This window comes from Phalacrocorax aristotelis, chromosome Z (genome assembly GCF_949628215.1).
Source record: "Phalacrocorax aristotelis chromosome Z, bGulAri2.1, whole genome shotgun sequence".
NCBI lineage: Eukaryota > Metazoa > Chordata > Aves > Suliformes > Phalacrocoracidae > Phalacrocorax > Phalacrocorax aristotelis.
The window spans coordinates 886,765-906,791 of NC_134311.1; the positions used below are offsets into that span (position 1 = coordinate 886,765).

The 20,027-nt window shown below is 61.3% G+C and overlaps 3 protein-coding genes across 3 annotated transcripts; all 3 read left to right on the forward strand.

Annotated features, from left to right (window-relative positions):
* Nucleotides 1-143: 143 nt before the first annotated feature.
* Nucleotides 144-3,782, forward strand: LOC142050083 (uncharacterized). The gene is made up of 5 exons (XM_075078414.1): nucleotides 144-1,386; nucleotides 1,959-2,164; nucleotides 2,441-2,883; nucleotides 3,145-3,224; nucleotides 3,641-3,782. The coding sequence occupies exons 1-5, from the start codon at nucleotides 1,079-1,081 to the stop codon at nucleotides 3,765-3,767; spliced, it is 1,164 nt and encodes a 387-aa protein (XP_074934515.1). The 5' UTR covers nucleotides 144-1,078; the 3' UTR covers nucleotides 3,768-3,782.
* A 169-nt stretch (nucleotides 3,783-3,951) lies between these two features.
* Nucleotides 3,952-12,262, forward strand: LOC142050082 (maestro heat-like repeat-containing protein family member 7). The gene is made up of 17 exons (XM_075078413.1): nucleotides 3,952-4,063; nucleotides 4,688-4,792; nucleotides 5,668-5,839; nucleotides 6,305-6,396; nucleotides 6,834-6,983; nucleotides 7,181-7,335; nucleotides 7,448-7,592; nucleotides 8,098-8,285; nucleotides 8,374-8,511; nucleotides 8,749-8,863; nucleotides 9,079-9,216; nucleotides 9,508-9,684; nucleotides 9,890-10,045; nucleotides 10,396-10,497; nucleotides 10,869-10,971; nucleotides 11,323-11,382; nucleotides 11,702-12,262. Exons 1-17 carry the CDS (start codon nucleotides 3,995-3,997, stop codon nucleotides 11,911-11,913), a joined length of 2,277 nt encoding a protein of 758 aa, XP_074934514.1. The 5' UTR covers nucleotides 3,952-3,994; the 3' UTR covers nucleotides 11,914-12,262.
* Nucleotides 12,263-15,519: 3,257 nt separating this feature from the next.
* On the forward strand, nucleotides 15,520-19,423 carry LOC142050479 (maternal embryonic leucine zipper kinase-like). Its single transcript, XM_075079140.1, has 6 exons — nucleotides 15,520-15,525; nucleotides 15,722-15,874; nucleotides 16,415-16,558; nucleotides 17,460-17,528; nucleotides 18,683-18,775; nucleotides 18,901-19,423. Exons 1-6 carry the CDS (start codon nucleotides 15,520-15,522, stop codon nucleotides 18,949-18,951), a joined length of 516 nt encoding a protein of 171 aa, XP_074935241.1. The 3' UTR covers nucleotides 18,952-19,423.
* The last annotated feature ends 604 nt before the right edge of the window (nucleotides 19,424-20,027 follow it).

A 20,027-nucleotide genomic window follows, 5' to 3' on the forward strand; every position in this document is an offset into this window, starting at 1 on the left:
AAAATAAAATGCTAATAACAACAACAACAACAATAATGCAATGAAAAGGAGACTACTGAGACAGACGCAAAACCCGGGCCGGGGGGAAGGGGGAATGAACCACCAAAACAGACAGCTTGTGACATAGCTGCTCACCACCCGCCGACCCGCTGCCACCAGTCCCTGAGTCGCAGCCGCCTCCCTGTGCGCCAACTCCCCCGCTTAATATACTGGTCGTGGCGTCACATGGTATGGAATATCCCATGGCCAGTTGGGGCCAGCTGTCTGGGCTGTGGCCGCGGCCCTCCCGGCCCCTTGCCCACCTGGCAGAGCACGGGAAGCTGGAAAGGTGCCCGACTACTACAGGCGCTACTTAGGGACGCTGAGCCGCTACTTAACAGCAGCTACAGCCTCAGTGTGCCACCGGCACTTTACCAGCTACAGTGGAGAGAATTCACTCCATCCCAGCCCAAGCCAGCGCAGACTCCAGAACAGGTTGCCCAGAGACGCTGTGGATGCCCCATCCCTGGAAATGTTCCAGGGCAGGTTGGGCGGGGCTCTGAGCAACCTGGTCCAGTTGAAGATGTCCCTGCCCATGGCAGGGATTGGGACATATTTCTGTGGGAGGCGGGCAGGGTGCAAGAGGAAGCCCATCGACCGCAGAGCCAGGTTCCAGGCCTCTAGCCAAAGGGGGAGCGCCAGTGCTGGGCAGTGCTGCCCGTGCGTCGCGGTTTAGCCCCAGTCAGCAACTCAGCACCACGCAGCTGCTCGCTCACTCCCCCCCACCCCAGCGGGATGGGGGAGAGGATCGGAAGAGCAAAAGTAAGAAAACTCATGGGTTGAGGTAAGAATTTAAAAAAGAGTTTAATAATTAAAACAAACCAGTCACAGTTATAGTAATAATAACAGTAATGGTATGTTGAGAAGGAAAACAACAAGAGAGGGAGAGAGAGGCGACACCTGGGGAGGGGGAAAAGCCAAACAAACAGCAAGCGATGCGACCGCTCACCACCCGCCCACTGACGCCACCAGTCCCCGAGACGCGATTGCTGCTTCCCCGGCCAACTCCCCCCAGTTAATATACTGGGTGTGACGTCATATGATACGGAAATATCCCTTTGGCCAGTGTGGAGCAGCTACCTTGGCTGTGCCCCCTCCCCTCCCCTCGTGGCTTGTTGTGCCCCTGGCAGGGCCTGGGAAGCTGGAGGAGCCCATGACTAGCGTTCGCACCGCTTGGCAGCAACTAAAACATCAGTGTGTTATCAGCATTATTCTCATCCTAAATGCAAAACGCAGCACTGTACCAGCTCCAGTGAAGGAAATCAACTCCCTCCCAGCCAAAACCGTAACACCGTGGCAGGGGAAGCATGCAGAGGGGCCAGAGGCTGCAGCCAGAACCAGTGCCGGGTCAGTATCCCTGGGAGATGCCGTGTCACAGTGCGGGGCAGGACAGCCTGGCCCTCCTGGCCCAGTGGCCGGTCACAACAGGGCCCTTTGTGACCTACCTGTGTGGCAGCTAGAGGTGCCCAGCACTGGCGCGGCAGCCCCACAGTGTCCAGGACTCTCACGAGAGAAGGCCATGAGCCGCGCAGCTCGTGGAGGAGCCCCTGTGCACAGAGCACGTGTTTCCCTGCAGCCCCGGGCACACCACGGCCCCAGGGCCAGGGTGCGTCGCCAACGCTCCACCGCCCCCACCGGGTATGAATGCAGGGCTGGGGCTGGGCCAACGCCACAAGGACCCCCGGGGACCTGGGCCCAGCAGGCGGGCCCTTCCAGAAGGGGCTGGGGGCAGGAGAGCCGGTGCCAGCGCCGGGGTGGGGACTGCCCGCTGGGAAACGGTGTCCTGCGGGAGATCCCGCCTGTGCCTGGCCTGCTCCTCCGCCCCACCTCCTCTCCGCTCCGGCCAGGCAGCAGCGGGGTGGGGCCGCCTGCCGTGGGCTGCCCCCTTCACACCCTCACCCCTTCCCTCCGTCCCGCAGGGTGGCGCGTGATTCCCCCCGCAGGAGCTCTGCACCCAGGGGGGCAGAGGAGGAAAGGGCTGTGGTGGCCGCTGAGGACCAGCAGCACTCAGAAAGCCCCAGGCAACACGAGCTGCCCAGCGAGGACCTGGGCTCTGCCAGCCCCCCCCTAAACGCGGAGGAGGAGGAGGAGGAGAAGAGCCCCAGTCAGGAGATCCCCTCCACAAGTGGGTATCCACGGGACCCCAGGGCACCACCTCCTGCCTCAGGGCACAGAGCAGGGCAGGGAGAGGCAGCTGGGCTGGCAGGAGGCAGAGGTGCTGCGGGGCTGGGACCTTTCCCACCCTGCTGCCAGCGGCATCCTGGGGGAGAGGGGGCACCAGCACCCTGGCCCAGGGCTTGCCAGGGGCAGGAGGGCAGCGCGCGCAGGGCTGGAGGGAGGGCCCCTCTCTTCCCTCTACCTCCTGCCCCTGCCCACACCTCTCCCTGCTCTTCTTCACCAGGTGCAGCTGCTACTGCCCCCAGCTGCCAGCTGGAGGGCGATGAGGAGGAAGCCCACGACTACTTCTTGGCCTTCCTTAACAGCACCGAAAGGGTAACCGCAGCCTTTGGCGGCAAGGCTCTGCCTGCAGCTCCCAGCTGGGTGCTGTCGTACAGCTCCGCTGCCTGCACGCGGGCTCTTGGAGGGCTGCTGCCCGTGCAGAGCTGCTCGCCTCCCACCCCCCTGCACCACCACTGCAGCGCCTCGAGCCCCTGCTCCTGCTGGCCGTGCCTCTGCCCCCTCACCCTCCCTCCCTCCCTCTCTCTCTCTTTTCTCCCGGACTGTCAGGAAGAGGCCTCCAAGCTGAGGGTGCTGGCCTCCATCTGCACGCTCTGCAGAGCCTGGCTGCAGGGCAGGTACCTGCCTAGTTTCAGAGCAGCATGTGAGCTGGTGGAGAAAATGGAGGTGAGGGGACCCCCAGCAGGGCTGAGGGAGGGGGGCAAAGTTGGCCGAGCACGGCTCCAGCGGTCAGGACAGCACTCGGGCATCTGGGCTCAGGGGGAGCGGGAGACAGGCCTCCGTGGGAACAGCCCTGCCTGCCATGGGGCGACTGCGGAGCGGGGGTGCCAGTGCTGGCCTGGGGACAGCGGGGCTCTGCCCACCCTGCACACTGGTGCGGGCACTGGCAGCTCCTGTGCCCCATCCAGGTGTGCTCTCCCTCTCCAGGTCCTCCGGCTAAAGGAGTTCCCTCCCAGCATGGACGCCGCGATACGGCAGCAAGCTGTGCTTGTCATCGCTGCAGTGAGGTACCTGCCCCAGGCCGTGGCCGGGCCAGAGCATCCCCACGGCACAGGCCTGATGGCACCGGGCACCTCCTATCCTGGCAGGACCCTGGCAGCGCGCTCTTTGGGCCTCTGCTCACCCTCCTGCTCGGCCCATTGCCGGGCCTCATGGCAGGTTGCAGGGTGCTCCAGGGCTCCCCGGTGCCTCTTGCCTTTTCCTCTGAAGGGAGAGGCAGGAGACAGAAAGGGGTTCGGGCTCCACTGGCCAGGACTGCCCTCTGTCGCTGGCTCAGCATCACGGGGGAGGAAGGTGGTGCCGCCACGCATCCCTTCCCCACCTTGTACGGGTACCACCCTGGCAACTGCCAGCCACAACGTTAGCGGACACCTTCCCGGACGTGGAAGCCCCGGCATCCAACCGGCACCTTCTTTTTTTGCAGCAAAAATACGCAAGGCCTGCGGGACCAGCCTGTCTGCCACTGCGCCTCCAGCGGCTTCCATCTTCTTTCAGCAGAGAACACAGAGCACGACCGTGATTCACTTGATGCTCAGGCAAGTGTGGGGTGAGAGCCTGCCAGTCGGCCCCCATGCACCTTTCCCCAGTTGGCTTTGGCTGCTGGAAGATGAGAGAAGGAAGACTGGGGGGATGCTGGGGCCTCTCCTGGGCACCAGAGGGCAGCTGAGGCACGCCTCAGGTGGAGGGCATTCAAGGCCAACCTCCTGCAAGGAAGAAGGGCCAGGGCAAGTGTGCCACCCGCTGCATCCCCTTGCAGATCCTGAAGACCCTGGACAGCATGCTCATGGTGTTGATGCACAGGGCTTCGCCGAGGACCACCACCATGATAGTCGAGAAACTCTTGCAGGTCAGCCATTTGCCAAGAGCAGGGCTCACGCGGTCTCTTCCCTGCCTTGCCCTAAAGAGACGTGGCCTTCTGGAGCATGCACACCCCAGCCCAGAACCACAGCAGTCGAAGGAGTCCAAGTGTCCTTCCCAGGCCCCCTGCTCTGGCAGCTGGCACTGCTGAGCCACTGCCTTCGCTCCCTGCCCCATCCCCGCTTTCCTCCCCAGGCCACAGCAGGGTGGAGCTCTGCTGGGATGCGGCCACGGGGCAAGGGGAGCCCAGCCCTGAAGTACTCTTCTGCTGGCCTCCCCACGGCCATAGCACAGCCTCCCTGGTGCAGGACCCCCTGCAGGTTCCTGTCCTCCTGGAGAGGGGGCGTGCGGCCCTTCTTGGAGGATCACGTGGAAAGGGGCAGGGGTGGCTGGCGGGGCAGGATCCGGCTGCCTCCCTGACTGCAGCGGGTGCCCAGCTGTCGGCAATGGTCCCCGAAGTCAGGAGGCGGCCAGACCCCGGTCCAGGCCTTCCTCCTGGCCAGGGGAAGCTTTGGTGGCACGTTGCACAAACCCCGCCAGGCACTTGGCAGAGCCACCGCTCCGGGTGCCGCTGTTGTTTCCCAAGGCAGACCAGCAGCTTTCCCCTCCTCAGGCCCTGGTGCCCTTCACAGCCAGCCAGGATGTGGCTACGCGCCGGAGTGCTGTGAGGAGGATTGTCAGCCTGAGCCGGTGCATGAGGCCCGCTTCGATGCTGGAGGTAAGGAGCCTGCGGTAGAGGAGACCTCTGGGCACCCCTCGCCCCTTCCTGGTGCCCCAGAGTAGCCGGTAGCTCCGGGCTCCCTGCCACGGAGGCCTGGCGTCGGGCGGGGGATTCAGCAGGGCACAGCCCTGTGCCAGCACTAGCCAGATGCCAGCGCCTTTGCCCCTCTCTCTGGATGCTGCTCTCACCCGTGCCTTTTCTCTTGGGAACCAGCTCTGGCCCCGAGCAGGGGAGCATTTGGCGGGCCTGGCTCTGGCAGCCCTTCGCTCCAGGGGAGGCCCTGCATTGCTGCCCAGACGCTTCAGTGCTGAGGGCCTGCGGGGCTCTCGGGTCCTCACCCTCCCCACTGCCACGGCCTGATCCCGGCCCCTTCCCCAGCCCGCTGGCCCTGGGGCTCCTGCTGCAGCTCCGCAGGCCCTCCCTGCCCGTGCTGGGGAGAGCTGGGCAGGGCAGTGCCAGGCCTTGGGGCAGCCTGCCAGAAGGACCCGGCAGGGGGAGAGGGCGCCTGGCTGCACCCCGCCAAGGGGAGATGGAGAGTCCCACCAGCGTGGGAGGAGGGCTCCTGCAGCTGAATGCCACTGTGAGGGACCAGCAGAGCCAGGCTCTCTGTCCTCCTGCAGGCACCCCAGTCACATGGCCTCATGGCGATGGGAGGCAAGGCCTTCCCAGGGCTCCCTTCGCAGGGAGGCAGCACGCTCCTCGCCCTGTTGCGGCTGCCGCAGGACGGGTCTCCACGGGGTGCAATGTGAGGCACAGCCCTCCAGAGCTCTGCCTCATGCAGCACTCGCCCCGGGGCCTGCTCTCAGGGCTTAGGGCTTTTGTCCCATCTGCCGCAGCCTGGCCCTGCTACAGCTCCTTCCTCTCTCCCACAGGCCTCGCACTTCACAGCAGGCACCACCCTCCTCTTCAAACTCAGGACCCTGCCATTCCTGGGGCAGGTGATGGGGCACCTCACCCTGTCCTGTGCCGAGCAGGACCAGGAGATCAGCCGTGGAGCTGTGGAGGCGCTGCGTGCCTTCCACCGCTTCATTCTGCTGCGACACAGTAAGAGAAGCTGGGGCCTTCCTGCCACAAGGGCCCAGGCGAGGCGCCGCACCGCCTTGGCCCCCCTATTCTGCTAGAGGAAGGAGCGGCAAACTCCTCTGAGGCTGGAGCAGGGTAGCAGCCATGCCGCGCCAAGCCCAGGCCCCACGCAGCCCACCTTGGAGCGGTGCCTTGGGGACCGGCCTGAGAACCCTTGAGCTGGAGGGCCTATGGCAACAGCATCCCGGGGCTTCTCCCCTCCTCCTCCTGCCAAGCAGAAAGCCACACCGACCCCTCCTGCCCTTCTGTAGCCTAGGAGGCCGTTTCCCTTCCTCCCCCTGGGGAGGGGCCCACGGCCACCCTCGCACATCTCCGCCTGCCCACACAACGGAGAGCCAGGCACAGCGCTCTCCCTGATGCCCTCGCCTGCTGTCTGCAGCTCTGCATTGGTCCTGCCGCTCACTGTGTGTCTCCCCTCCTGCCCAGGCAGCAAGGCAGCATGGGAGGATCCAAACCTGCCAGTGGAGCGGGAAAGCGCTACCACCCTGGGGCCCAAGGAGTCCGCTGACGAGGCGACGGTAACGAGCTCCTCCCTTGCTGGGGGTCTTGGCCATGGGGCTGGCAGGACACTTGGATGAACCAGTGCATCGGGCGGGATGGCACGGCCTTCCGCACATCAGGCTGCGGGGTCCCACCGCTTCTGCATAGGGAGTAGCCAAAGGCCTTAAGCCAGCGTCACTGCAGCAGCTACGGCCATGCTGGCCACCAGCGAGTTCTGGTTGCTGGCAGAGACAGCACACCGTGGCCCTGTTGCCCCGCTGCCCTCCTTCAGGCCACAGAGCAGCTTCCTCTCCACACCCTCTGTGGCTGCAATCACCCCAGAGCAGGCACCTGTCCTGGGGCAAGGGGCCAGTGCTGCCCCACCTTCCTCACTCCAGAGCTGCCCCCGCTGCTCAGCTGAGCCCTGCAACCAGGGTGTTCAGTGAGACACCTCTTCCCTCTCTCTCTCCCTCAGATATTTGGGAACTTCCTCTTCCAGACTGAGAGGACTGACTTCATCCTCACAGTCTTGAAAGGCATGGTGCACCCAAGAGTGTCTGACACCCAGCCGATCGCCAATATGCTGGAGGTGGTCTTGAGGGACCCCAGCTCGCAGCTGGCCAAGGTACGCTGCGTGCAGCCACGTTCCCTGTGCACGTGCCCTCCGGGGGCTGTGGCCCCCACCCCGAGTCCGAGGCTTGGCAGCACCCGACAGGCGGCCTTGGAGGCCAGCAAAGAGCCACGGGAGGCAAGCGGTTCTTCGTGGCAGCAGGGGCCATATGGGGCTGCGCTCCAGCCCACTCCACTCCCCTGCCTCCACAGGTGGGTGAGGTCGTGCAGACCATCCATGGGCAGCTGGCGTACGTCAGCCAGCAGCCGCTCAAGGACATCCTGAGGAGGACCCTTCTCCGGCTGGCCCAGTTGTACCCTTGGGAGGTGACCACTGGCCTCCTGCACGCTTCCCCGCACTGTGACAGGTACGCGGCTGGCTCATCAGCCTCAGGGGCAGCTCAAGACCTCTGGAGCCTGCCCAGGCAGAAGGGCTGGTGACCAAGGCAGCCCCACTGACAGTGTGCTCTGGCTCTGCAGCACCGCCAGGGCCATGTGGAGCATGTTGGCCTCCGACCGCTTCCTCGCGGAGACCGTGCTGAAGCAGCTCCTGCTGGCCCAGGAAGAGGGTGCCAGCTTGCACGTGTTTGAGGCAGAATGCTGCTGCTGCTGCTGTTTCCTGGCTGTGAGTGCCTGGAGGAGGCCCATTCCACCTGTCCACCCGCAGGGCTGTGTGCCCCTCTCCAGCCCCTCTGCCCCTCTCCCCCTGCCCCCAATCCCAGACCTGCCCAGGGGCTCCTGGCACAGGGGCCTCGGGGCCACGCCAGGCAGGGCAGTGTGTGCTGCTCAGCCTGCAGCTCACAGCCAGGCAGCCTGCCCTGCCCCTGCCCCTGCTGCCCTCAGTGGTCTTCCCCCCTCCCCACATCCTCCTGCCTGTGTGGCAGCCGGGAAGCCTGGGCCAGGGCGGCTGCCTGGCTCCCTCTGCGCCACCAACGCTCGCATGCCCATATTACAAATGGGAGCTGAGACCTGAGAGCCGCCACCGGTGGGCTCCAGGCCATGTAGTTGGGCTGGGCTCTGCTCTGGCATCTCCCTCAGCTCAGCTCGGCGCCTGAGCTGCTCGCCCCAGCCCTGGGTGGTGCTGCAGGGACACCTCTGCAGTGAGAGCGGTCCCTGGGTGTTTTCTGCAGGTAGCCGGTGCCATGAGCGAGATCTTCCAGGAGCCCGCCTGCCGATGCCGCGTGCTGTTCCTTTTAGCTGAGCTCTTCATGGCAGTGGTGGTCCAGATCTCCTTCAGCCTGAAGGGCTCACGGCAGGGCTGCTGCAGGTCTGGCAGTCACAGCTGGGAGGCCAACCATCCTACAGCCCTCTGCCTCAGGTGCTCTGCCCCTGCTCCCTGGTCTCTGCCCCAGGCCCTGAGCTGCAGCCGCGGCTCCACGTGTGACCCCGCTTTGCTCTGCACGCAGGCACGCGCTGAGCGGCATGCAAGGTCTCTTCCAGTGCCTGGGCGGTGCCTCCCTGCTTGAAGAGATCGGGAGGCAGGGTGCCTGGGACATGCTCATGAGCCCCGACACCTACCACACCAGTATCGCCTTGCTGACTAGGTGAGAGCCTTGCCAGTTCTCCTGGTCTGCCCGGGTGTTTCTCCCCTGGAGAGGAAGGGTCCCCTGCACGATCCCCTTCCTCGTGGGCGGTGGGGCGCGAGCAGGCGACGCAAGGTGCAAACACAGCCTTGCCCACCGTGCCCGGGCCTGCGGGGTAATGGCTGGGGCTGGCAGCGCAGTCCCACAGAGCTTTGCCTGCCCAGCTCGGTGCCACCAGTGCCTTCTTTCCCCGGCCAGGGTGCTGCGGCGTGAAGTACCAGACTGCTGCGCCTCCATATGGGAGAGGGCGGCCGTAGGCCTCCTCCAGAGGCAGGACTACCTGGACGTCGGTGCCATGACTGTCTTCGCTGAGGTGGGCCTGCTGGCAAGCGCTGCCTGTCTGAGGGCACGTGGGGGGAAGCTGGGCTGCGTGCACGAGGCAGAGGGCAGAGGGGAGGCGGGGAGGGACCTCTGTGGGCCCTGCAGCCTCCTGCCTGGGCTGTGACTGGCCCTGCTGCCTTGCCCCGAGCCGTCCGGGAGCTCTGCTGGCTGTGCCAGGCTCTCACTCTGCCGCCGCCTGCGTTTCAGCTCCTAGGCTGCACTGACTTTGAGCAGGTCACTGACCACGTCCTGTACGTCCTCCACATCCACCTACGGAGCAAGAACTTGGTGCTGCGCAGGATGGCAGTTACGAGCCTCGTCACGCTCTCTGGGAGACCCGAGCAGGTGAGCAGGGGCAGCCGGGCACAGGGAGGGCACCCAACTGGGGCTGGGCTGCAGGCGATGGTGCGTGCCGTGGCTTGCTCGGGCTTTGCCAGCAATCGGGAGCGGCGGGAACGGTGCCCACCGCTCCCGCTGCCCTCGTCAGTAGCCCCTCAGCACATCAGGCCAGGCCCTGGGCTGCGCCACACACGGAGAGATCTCTGCACGACCGGTGCTGCACCCTCTACACGCAGAGTGCTTTTGCCGGTGCGGTCCTCGATCACATCGCAAAACAAAATGGTGTCTTTCACGCAGGCAGCGACTCTTCAATACCTGCTGCCACGGGTCTCACAGCAGCTGCAGGATGACGACTGTGAGGTCAGGACGGCAGCCCTGACTGTCCTCAGCAACGTGCTCTGCCTGGTGGACAGGCAGACGGCTCTCACCATCGCTCTGCAGCTGGTTGAGATGCTCCTGCCACTCTTTGAAAATGTAAGGCGGCAGGAGCGCAGAGGCTTGGCTAGCATGCCTGAGGGCCTGTGTCCGTGGCCCGGGGATGGCGCGGCCCTCTCGGCCTGAGCCCACCGGCCCATGAGTTCTCCTCACTGCAGAGGGAGAGCCACAAGCCTTGCCCTCCACACCGTGGGCTTGGAGGAGCCAGGACTGAGATCCTCCCCTTTTCCTTCTCTCCTCCTAGGAGTCCAGCTACGTGCGAAAGCACTCCATCCTCCTCTGCAGAGATGCCATGAAGGTTGCAGTCAGAACCCACAAAAAGCAGATGCGGAAGGACGTGCAAAGGAGCCTGGTGCCCCTCTTCTTCCACCTGCACGACAGTGACCACAGCGTGGCTCAGGTGGGGACTTCTAAGCCCTCTGAAAGTGCCTCAGCTGGGGCCCAACCTCTGGAGTCCCTGAGCAGGGCTCAGAGCCCCTCCCTGCCGGCAGCCGCACAGCTGGCAGCATCTGAGAAGCTGGGCAGGGACATTTCCTACACCTGCCCTGCCGGATCCAGCACAGCTGGGCAGCAGTGCGCGGCCACAAAGACCTAAGCACTGGAGCCCCCGTGGGCTTCCCAGCGGCGCCTGCAGGTGCCTGAGGCCGCAGTTTGGATGCCCAGCCCTTGCCTCCCCCTGCCCTGCCCAGGGACCCCCAGGTCCTGTCCCTCGGGCGGCGGTGCCACCTCCCGGTCTCTGCTCCTCTGCAGGCATCTCAGGAAGCCCTCCTTGGAGCTGCCGAGTTCCTCAAGTGGGGGCAGCTCAGGAAGCTGATGCAGAGGGAGCAGACGTACCAGGTTGGCGAGTGCCTGGTAAGGATGCGCCCGAAGCCCCACGCCCAGCCTGGAGAAGCCCTTTTCCCCCCACGCCCAGCGCGTGGGGCTAGCAGCTGTGCCCCCACCCACAGCGGCAGCCCAGCGCTGCCTGCGTGCACTGCACACAGGCTCCCTTTCCCCTCCATAGACCAGGGGTGCCGACAGAGCCCTGGCCCAGCTGGGCCTTGGTGGCAGGACGGCACAGCAGCGCCCCGGGGAGCACCCTGCCCTCTGCTCCCTCCAAAGGCCAGCAGGAGCCAGATGCTGGCTGGGCATTGTGGGTGTCTGGCCAGGGGAAGGCAGGGGGTGCCAGTCCTGGGCACAGGGGGAGGGTCTGTGCCAACCCTGTCCCCTTGTGCTCTCTCCAGCTCACGCAGAACAGCAGAAGAGCAGAGGAGTACCTGCACCAGAGCCTGCCGTACCTGCAGAGCCCACAGGAGGCCTTGCGTGAGGCGGCCATCAGGTTCCTTGGTGAGCCACAACCCCGCCGCGGGCCTCTCCCTGCCCCACGGCAGCTTAGCCCCAGCCATGGCTGCTGCCGAATCCACCAGGCGGCTGCAGAGCCCTGACTGCCCGATGCGGGGCCGGGTGCCCACCGAGCTCCCTGCCACCCTCTCCCACCCCAGCCCGTGCACAGGGGGCTGGTGGGAGCCTTGTTGCGTCCCTCGCAGGCACCCTGGGCTTCACGCTCAGGGGAGCGCCCGGGCTCAGCCTTGCCCAAGGGGAGGAGGGCTCGTGGCCAGGCCCGTGGGGCCAGTGAGGGGAGCGAGGCTGCTGGTCTGGGCAGGCCAGTAGGATTTGTGACGGGCTATGTGTACCTAGGTATCGCTGGACAGCAGCTGAGGGATGGGTGCCAGGAGAAGCTCCAGGTCATCTACGAGGGTGAGTGAGGGCAGTGGGGTGTCTGCGGGGGCTGGTGGGGAGGAGGGAAGACCCTGGGTAGGCAGCTCCAATCCCTGCCCTGGCCGTGGAGGGCTCCGCTCCCTGCGTGGGTGAGGAGCCCATGTGGCCAGAGCCAGGGAGAGGTTTCAGGGACATGTGGGGCCTCGGTGGCCAGCACCTTCCAGCTCATGCCAGCGCCCCTGCCTCCCTCCTTCCTGGCTCCACGAAGAGCTGCGGGGGCAGGGGTGGCCCTGACCAGAGGGGCTCCCAGGTCCCTGCAGATCTGCGCTCTGACCTCGGCTGGTCCTTTCTGTTCCAGCCCTTCAAGGCACGGTGAATGACCGCAGCCTCTCGGTCGCTTCCCTGGCATCTCAAACCCTGCTGATCCTGGGCGCTGCAGCACCAGAGCCTCCCTCCGGATCCCGCCTGCAAGCACTGTGCTACTGGCTCCGGAGGGTGTGGAGGAGGAGGAGGAGGACCCCTGCCCTGGGAGCTGGCTGCCTGTGCTGCTGGAACTGGGTGCAGCGCTGATCCCCGTGTGCTCTGCACACTGGCACCACCTGAGCAGCTGGGCCTGTCCCGTCGCCAGCAGCTTCTGCCGCGCTCCCATTTCATGGGGAGGGGCACGACTGGGCCGTGGCCCATGGCTCCAGTGTGTTCGCTGGCCGGGAAGCCTCAAGAAGCAGCCAGGTGCTGTGGCAGGGCAGCGAGAGGAACGCTTTGGAATGTGGCCCAGGAAGGAAACGGGCATCGTGCAGCCTGGAAGCAGAGGCCTTTGCACAGCTGGCCTGCCTGTGTCTCCCGGCCGTTGATAAGAGGAGTGTGGAACTTCCTGTGCTCTTTGAGTCCTTCTTTCCCGTCCCACACTGCCATAGGCTACCTACTGGGCCGGGCCCTGCACAAGGTCCTCTGGAGCCCTGCTGCCCGCCAGGCCCCAGGGGAACCCTGCCAGGCCCACCACGCACCCCTGGGGAGAGCTGCCATCCCCCAGCAGTTACAGGGGATGCGTCGGCTCCCGCTTGCACCCCTTGGGAAGCCCTTCTGTCCCCCAGGCCCCCACAAGGGCACCAGGAGGGGCCCCACATGGTGCTGTGGAGCTTTGCTCTTCCCCAGACAGCTGGGGGGGCTCTGCTGCACCCAACGTGGAGCCCCAGGTAGCCATACTGCTCCCCGGGCCCTGCAGTGGCCCTGGAGCGCCTTTCGTGGAGCAATGCGAGGCCCAGGAGAGCCCCTGGGGCTCTCTGGAAGGGCTGCTTGGCCCCGCACATGTCCCTGAGAGGGCTTTGAGAGGCCCTGGGGATCTCTGGAGGCCGGGGGGGCCCTGCCCAGGCCCTGGCCAAGCCCAGCATCCATGCCCAGGTAGGAGATCGGCCATGTCAGACCCCATTGCTTCTCCACCCCCTGCTGACCAGAGTGGCAGTTCCTCCCCAGGGCATGCACGCGGAGCTGGGAGGGGTGGAGAGCGGGCCCCACCAGTGGGGGAGTGGGCAGGGCCAGAGGCCCCCACACTAAATGGAGCCATAGTCAGCCATGCACGTGGCCCACCATGACAGCCGCCTCTCGCTGTCACACGCCTCTCACTGCCCACCGCCCGGGACTCGGACGCCCAGGGGGATGGGAGTGGGACTCTGTCAGGGACTAGAATCTTGTCTCTACATTGTTTGTGGGCAAGTTTCTCTACCGCAGCCTGATCGCTACGGCAGCTGAGCAGAACAGTTTAATCACCAAGGCCGACGCGGCAGGAATGCGCGCCCCGTTATCTCGGAGCACATACTCTCCGTGCGTAGGGCCGGTCTCAAGGCTGACTGGCAACATATGGCAGGTGGGGTTCGGAGCCTCCAGAAGTCTCAAGCACCCTCAAGCAGTGACGGTACTGGGCATGTGCCCCACCGCTGAAGGGGAAGCGTGGGTATGCAGGACAGTTATCGACTATGCAAGAGAGCAACCTTACAAAAAGGGGAAACCGGCAGAGACGATGGAGGAGCGTTCTGGAACGACCCCCCTCCACCGGCTTCAAAGATGCATCGGACGCCCGGACACCACCCGCCCCCCCACTCCCCGGACCGGACAGACTGCCGCAGATCCGTGGTGACAGCTGTCGCAACAGTCCCACGCCCTCCCACCCTCCTGTTCACTCTTTCACCCTCTTTTCCCCTCTTTTTTTGCTTTTCGCTCGCATATCTCTTTTTGGCCAAATAAAGTGCCTTGGCACTTGACTCCGGTTTGAGTCTTAATTCTGTTTCTGAGAATGTTAAAGGAACCTAGTCACGCTAACACATCGGAGTTACCCAGAAATTAGGCCCAGCGGCCCCCAACATCCCAGAATTATGAGAGGTCGGTTGGAAACCAAGGGGGTTTAGCCGCTGCCAAACTGTTCAAGCCAACAGTGGATCGTGACAGACCCTCAGGGGCAGAGGGAAGGGACCTCGCAGGGTCAGGCCAGGGAGAATGTATATAGATGCTGTGAGAGCTCCTGAGCTGTAGCTCAGAGAAAGCCAAGTGACCGCTGACAAGCAGCCCCCGCTGCTCCCGGGGCAGCGGGGCTCGGGCCGGCGGCCGCAGGGGGCGGCCCCGCGGGAGGGAAGCCGAGCCCGCCGCGGCGCGAGCGCGGGCTCCTCGGGCGGGCGGACATCTTGCGTGTGGCGCAGGTCGCGCCCCAGCCCCCGCCGCCGGTAGGACGGGGCGAGGTTCTCTGTCGGGACCGGGCACGGCCTCCGCCGCCCCCGTCGGCAGCGAGATGGCGGCGGAGACCCTCCCGCCATGGCGGCGCGCTGTCCCCCAGCTCCGCCCGACCTCCCTCCCGGCACGCATGGCGCGGGCCCGCCTCTTCCCCTGGCGTCCTGCGCGGTGATTGGCCCCTCGGGCGTCCTGGGCGGTAGCGGGCGCGCGGCGCGGGCATTTGCGAGTCCTCGGAGGGCGCGGCGTCTCCTGCGGGTGTCGTCCCGACCCCGCGTGGTTGCCCTGTGTCTCGTGGGTGTCTCGTGGGGGTGTCGTGGGGGTGTCGTGGGGAGGGGGGTGTGTGTCGTGGGGGTGTCTGTGTGGGTGTCGTGGAGGCGTGTTTTTGTGGGGTGTGGGGGTGTGTGTGTGGGGGGGTGTGTGGGGGTGTGCGTGTGGGTGTGTGTGTGGGTGTGTGTGGGGGTGTGGGTGTGGGTGTGTGGGTGTCGTCTCGGTGTGTGTCCCGGCTGTGGTTGCCGGGTCCTCCCCTCCAGCCCCGTCCCCCCCCACCTGTGGTTGCCTTCCCCCCTCTCCGTAGGTGCCTTCACCACCCCACCGCCGTCCCGGCCCCCCCCCGAGTGCCCTCCCCGGGAGCGCCCCCCCGCGATCGCGCCCCCCTTCCCCGCAGCCCCGGTGCGGAGCTGCAGCAAAGGTACTTCCCTTCCGACGAGCCTGCTGGAGTGGAAAAGCACAAACGGTGGCTACGCTTTGTCCTTGCAGGCGCGGAGCGGAATAGCGAGGTCCCTCTTCCTCTCAGAATGGCTGCAGGTGGCTATGAGGAAATCCTCAAGTACTACGAATTGCGTGAAACAATTGGGACAGGCAGGCTTAATCTGAACGCACACAGGAGCGTGCGATCTGCCTAACCGCTGGAGTACTTACCTGAGCGCAGACTCACTGTTACCCCAGAATCTACAGGCCGCGTTTCAAGTGTGTCTCTCAGGGGACAGAACGCTGTGAGTGGAGGTCGGTAGCAGCGATCGCTTCTCCCTCTAGCGAAGATGCTGCGCGCTGTGTGCGCTACGGACTCCAGCGTAACTGAGACTGTAGGCCAGAAAGCGTGACATCGCTCTTAAGCGTCTCTTGTTTGAAGTCTAGGTGGGTTTGCAAAGGTAAAACTTGCGGAACATCTTCTCACCGGTGAAAAAGTTGCACTAAAAATCATGGATAAACTTGCTCTAGGGGTAAGCCAAAAGATACTTAACAGTTGGTAGCGTCTTCTGCTGTTCCTGTGCGTTCTCGAGAACAGAGGGGCGCGACACGTCAGTGCCGCCTGCTTGTCCCGTTGGTTATCGACTGATGCTGTAGACTTGGACGAGTGTTAATAGAAGACCACAAATCTTGTGCTCTGTTGTGGAGAGGGCAACCTTCCCTGGCTGTAAAATTGAGGAAGTTAGAGATGATTACAGTAATTGAAACAGAATGCTGGTGAGGATGCTAACTATTTTACACCTGCCCCTCTGGGTTTTGCTGCTCGGTGTGCCAGAACTGTAGGGCAGTAACAGCAGAGCTGTTGCTGGATTGAATCTGAGCAGCTGAATTGTATGCTGTCATCTCCGTGCTGTGAAATTGTGTGTCTCCCAATAGTCTGACGCTTGCTGTGACGTCCGGGCTGTCCAGGTAGTCGGCAATTTCATACCTTGCTGTTGCCATCTCTTGGGATGATTTGCCTCGTGTTAAGGTAGAAATTGAGGCCACGAAGGACTTAGGTCACCAGCATATTTGCCAGTTGTATCACGTGATAGAGACATCCAGGAAAATATTTGTGGTCTTAGAGGTAAGAAACGGCGTTTCTGCCATGGCGAAGGTTCCTGGTTTTAGCTGTAGCGGTGGATGATAACAGAGTTCAAATGAAACAATTTGTAAAAAGCCTTCCCAATGATGAGCGCGTTCAAGACGCTTCACTTTAATAGTGAAGCTGCTAGTGTGTTGTGTTTTCTGTCTACTTGTAAAAGCCACTCGTCACTGCTTACAGGAAGTGAAATGACTTTAATTCCTACGTTGCGCTTCAATTATTCTAAAATAGCATCAGCAGGATAGGCGGGACCCCGGACCTCCTGCGTGGTTGTCACCTCCTGGGCCATCTGTACCGCCTGTGACGTTAGTGTGATGTGGCCGTTGCGAGGCGTCAGGCAAGAGTCAGCCTGTTTGTCTCGGCTCGTTTGGTCTGCCGCAGTGCTGGCGTGGGGCGCTTGGGTGCTACTGTGATAAAGCGGGAGGGATGGAAGAGTGTCCTCTGGTAACTGTCCAGTGCTCTGGTTGTTCAGATTTCGTTACTGCATTCTGAAGGTGTTCTCTTTTTCCTGTCTTCACGCAGTACTGTCCTGGAGGAGAGCTGCTTGATGACGTAATTTCTAAGGACCGCCTTTCAGAAGAGGAAGCTCGTGTATTTTTTCGGCAGATTGTTTCAGCAGTTGCTTACGTTCACAGTCGGGGATGTGCCCACAGGGATCTCAAACCGGTAAGCCTGAGCAGGGGTCAGATTTGCATAAGTAATAACGCACACCCACTTCTGTTTCTCCATGAGGAGCCAGAGCAAGTTACGTCTTTGCCGTTATCCTGTGCTTAGAGCTCTTGACCTGTCTTCTTCTGAAAGAGCGTTATTTCTACTTGCTACTGTGCTCCTCAGCTGAGCTGGATACGGCTATATCTGAGGAAGGACCCTCCCCTGAAGGAGAAGCAGAACAACACGCTCCAGCTGGGAATGGAGCAGAGACACGGGTCTGACTTCCAATGTTGCTTAGGCATTTTTCCTATTCCCTTTGTGCCGGCTTGTACCTGGAGACAGTCTCTATGGTGCTACTCCGTTGTGCAAACTGTCCTGTTTTCACCCCCAAAGGACTCCACTGAAGCTTTCTCGTCTCCGGGCTGAAGGAACTGCCTTTCCCTCAGCCTCTCCTCACTGAGCAAGCGCTCCAGCCCCCCAAGCAGACTCCTGGCCATCCACTCAGCTTACTTCAGTTTGATGTCTTTCCTGTGCTTGGGGGGCAGAGGCTAGATGCACTCTTCTAGCTGGGCTGAACAGAGGACTAGAGTGCCTTCTCCCAATAGCCTGACTGTGCTCCTTTTCCTGTGTCCGTGGTATAGCTGGCCGCCTGTTCTGCCAGAGCAGACCGCTGCCTTGTGTCCAGCTTGCTGTCTGTCACTCCCCCTCTCCCCGCCAGGCCCTTCTCAGCAGATGGGAGCTAGTGTTCCCCATCTGGAATACGGGATATGTTCACTAGCAGCCGGTCAAAATCTGCAGAGGAGAGCTTTAGGTAAATTCTAGCTGCTAATGGCAGGAAGAAACAAGGTGAAAGAAGACACGGTGCCTTGGATACTTGGGTTGTAGAAGCTTTCATTACCGCTTTCTCTTTTACCAGGAAAATCCCCTGATTGACGAGCAACGTAACTTGAAGCTGATAGACTTTGGACTTTGTGCAAAGCCAAAGGTGAGAGTATCAGTCGCTTTCTCAGAGCAGAGCTAAGTCAGCTACTGCACACACGTGAGAAAAAGCCATGTTTGACTTCCGACTGCAGTGCAGAGACTTGCCCAAAGACCCTAAACTCAAGCTGTTTGCACAGCTTTCGTCCAATCGCTAATTACGTGGTGGGGCCTTAACTGTGGGAGAGAGCAGTTAACGGCATGTTATGACCAGACTGTTAGATCGTTTTCTCCTCTTACGCTTCACCTTTTATCCTAATCTGAGGCAGAGATCACCTTGCATGTGTAGCACCTGCTGCCACCTATAAAGGCCCAGAATATTAAGCTTATGTTGGTGTGCATTTTTCCCTAATAAGTTTTAATGGTGTCTGTCTCTTTTCAGAAGATTTGTGTGTATGTGGAGATTGTGGACCGAATCAAGTAGTTTATTCCGGTTACGGTTACGAATCCTCTGGTTCCACGTGATTGTAGCAAGTTGTTTCCCGAGTTTAAAATTGGTTCCTAGGAGACCTTTAAAGCCATTTGTCAGCTTAACACGTGAGGTGGGTGCTGTTAGGAAACAGTTTAATGGGCAGGTCTTACTGACCCAAGGACAGTTACTTGTCCTCGGATCGTTTTAGCTGCCTCAGGTAAAACTCGGGCATCGGGCAAGCCATCGAGACTATTAGACCATCATCGTCTTGGTGCTATAACGTCGTCTTATTCTGATCTGCCTAGAACAAAGCCCAGGCAAAGTAGTAACATGGTTTTAACAGGGAAGTATTTTTAGTGGTTCTTCATCAAGTTATTGCATTAAATACTGGTATAAATAACCAGCTAGCCTCATGCCCAGTAGCTCTTGCATCACTTCTTCCCAAGTGCCGCCTCTCTTCTCTTTGCAGTTGCAGAGGGAAGTCTTCTTATCAGAGGAGGAGCTGTGGAAAAGACTGCTTGGGTGGTAGGTGAATGAGCAGCTTGGGATCCGAACGTTTATGGGATACTCGTGGTCTTAGACAATTTTTGCCTAGAGAGGCCATGTATTAATCCAAGGCAAAGTATAAGAATGTAGACGCACAGCAGAGGAAAATGAAGCCTCCGATGCCTCTAATATGTCGTTGCTAGGAGACTTAAGCTGTGTTAAAGCCAATGCTTCTCTGTGTTCAGTTTTCTCTGTTATTCCAGGGTGGCCTTGATTACCATCTGAGCACGTGCTGCGGAAGCCCGGCTTATGCAGCACCGGAGCTGATTCAGGGCAAGGCATATCTTGGCTCAGAGGTACGTGGCACAGTTTTAGGTTAGGGCTCCCCCCGCACCGCCCCCCATTTGTTTGAAGCGGTGCGGTTCAGATACGCTCACGTATCTGGTTTCTCTCTCGGGTACCGCTGGATAACATTGCCTAGGTGGTTCTCAGAAGCCATGTGACTAGCCTCAACGGTCACAGCCTGGAATAGCACGTGGTGCTCTTGGCCACGTACCATGGAGCTGGCTAGTTCGTCCCGACCAACCCTTCCCTATCATCTCCGTTTGGTGCTGCGTATTTTAGTGCCCTACAAAAGAGTCACCGAAAGTCCTTCCTCCTACTGCACGTTCAAGCAAGGATTTGTTCTGTTAATTATCCAACTCTTGTTGCAAATTTTTTGTGCAGTCTCAGTATCTTGGATGCTTTACCAGGCCTGTCTTTAGCTTGAAATTCGTGCCTGAAAACTTGCTCTCTTTGTATGGCGCAGTGTAGTACAATTTGAGAGAAGAAAAAATGTGGAGGTTGCCCAGCTTGGATTCCACGTCTAGAACATGAGGACCTGCTACTTGCCTTTGTGAATCCATCCAAAGCGCTGTAATTGCAATCCCCTCAGACCTCCTAAATTGCTGTGCTGTTGGACAGAGTCAGTCTTTTTTCTTCTGACGTACCTTTGCACCACTCTCCTTGGCCTCTAACTCTTGCTTGCGTTTTTTGGTTGGTTGTTTTAGTTTCCATGAAGTCCAGGCCTTTTCCAGCCTCCTTTTTCTTTGCGGTCCAAGTGGCAATTACAGTGTGGGGCGGTGTGAGGTATGTGTACCTTGTCGTGCCTCTGCGAGTAGAGAAGCAGCAGCAGGGCTTTCATCCCAGAATCCCAGGTTGGTCCAGAAGGGACCTCAGGAATCACCTCGACCAACCTTTCTAGGAAGAGCACAGTCTAGACAGGATGGCCCAGCACCCCATCCGGCCGACTCTTGAAAGTGTCCAATGTGGCCGAGTCACCCACTTCCCCCGGGGGATTATTCCAAGGGTTGACTGTGTCACCGTGGAAAATTTCCCTCTCGTGTCCAGTCAGAATCTCCCCAAGAGCAACTTGTGTCCATCCCCCCTCGTCCTCTCCATGTGACTCCTTGTGAAAAGGGAGTCTCCATCTTCTTTGTCGCTACCTGTTGTGGTTTAGCCGGCGACTCAGCCCCACACAGCCGCTCACTCACTCCCCCGCCAGTGGGACGGGGGAGAGAATCAGAAGGGTAACGCTCATGGGTTGAGATAAGAACAGTTCAATAATGA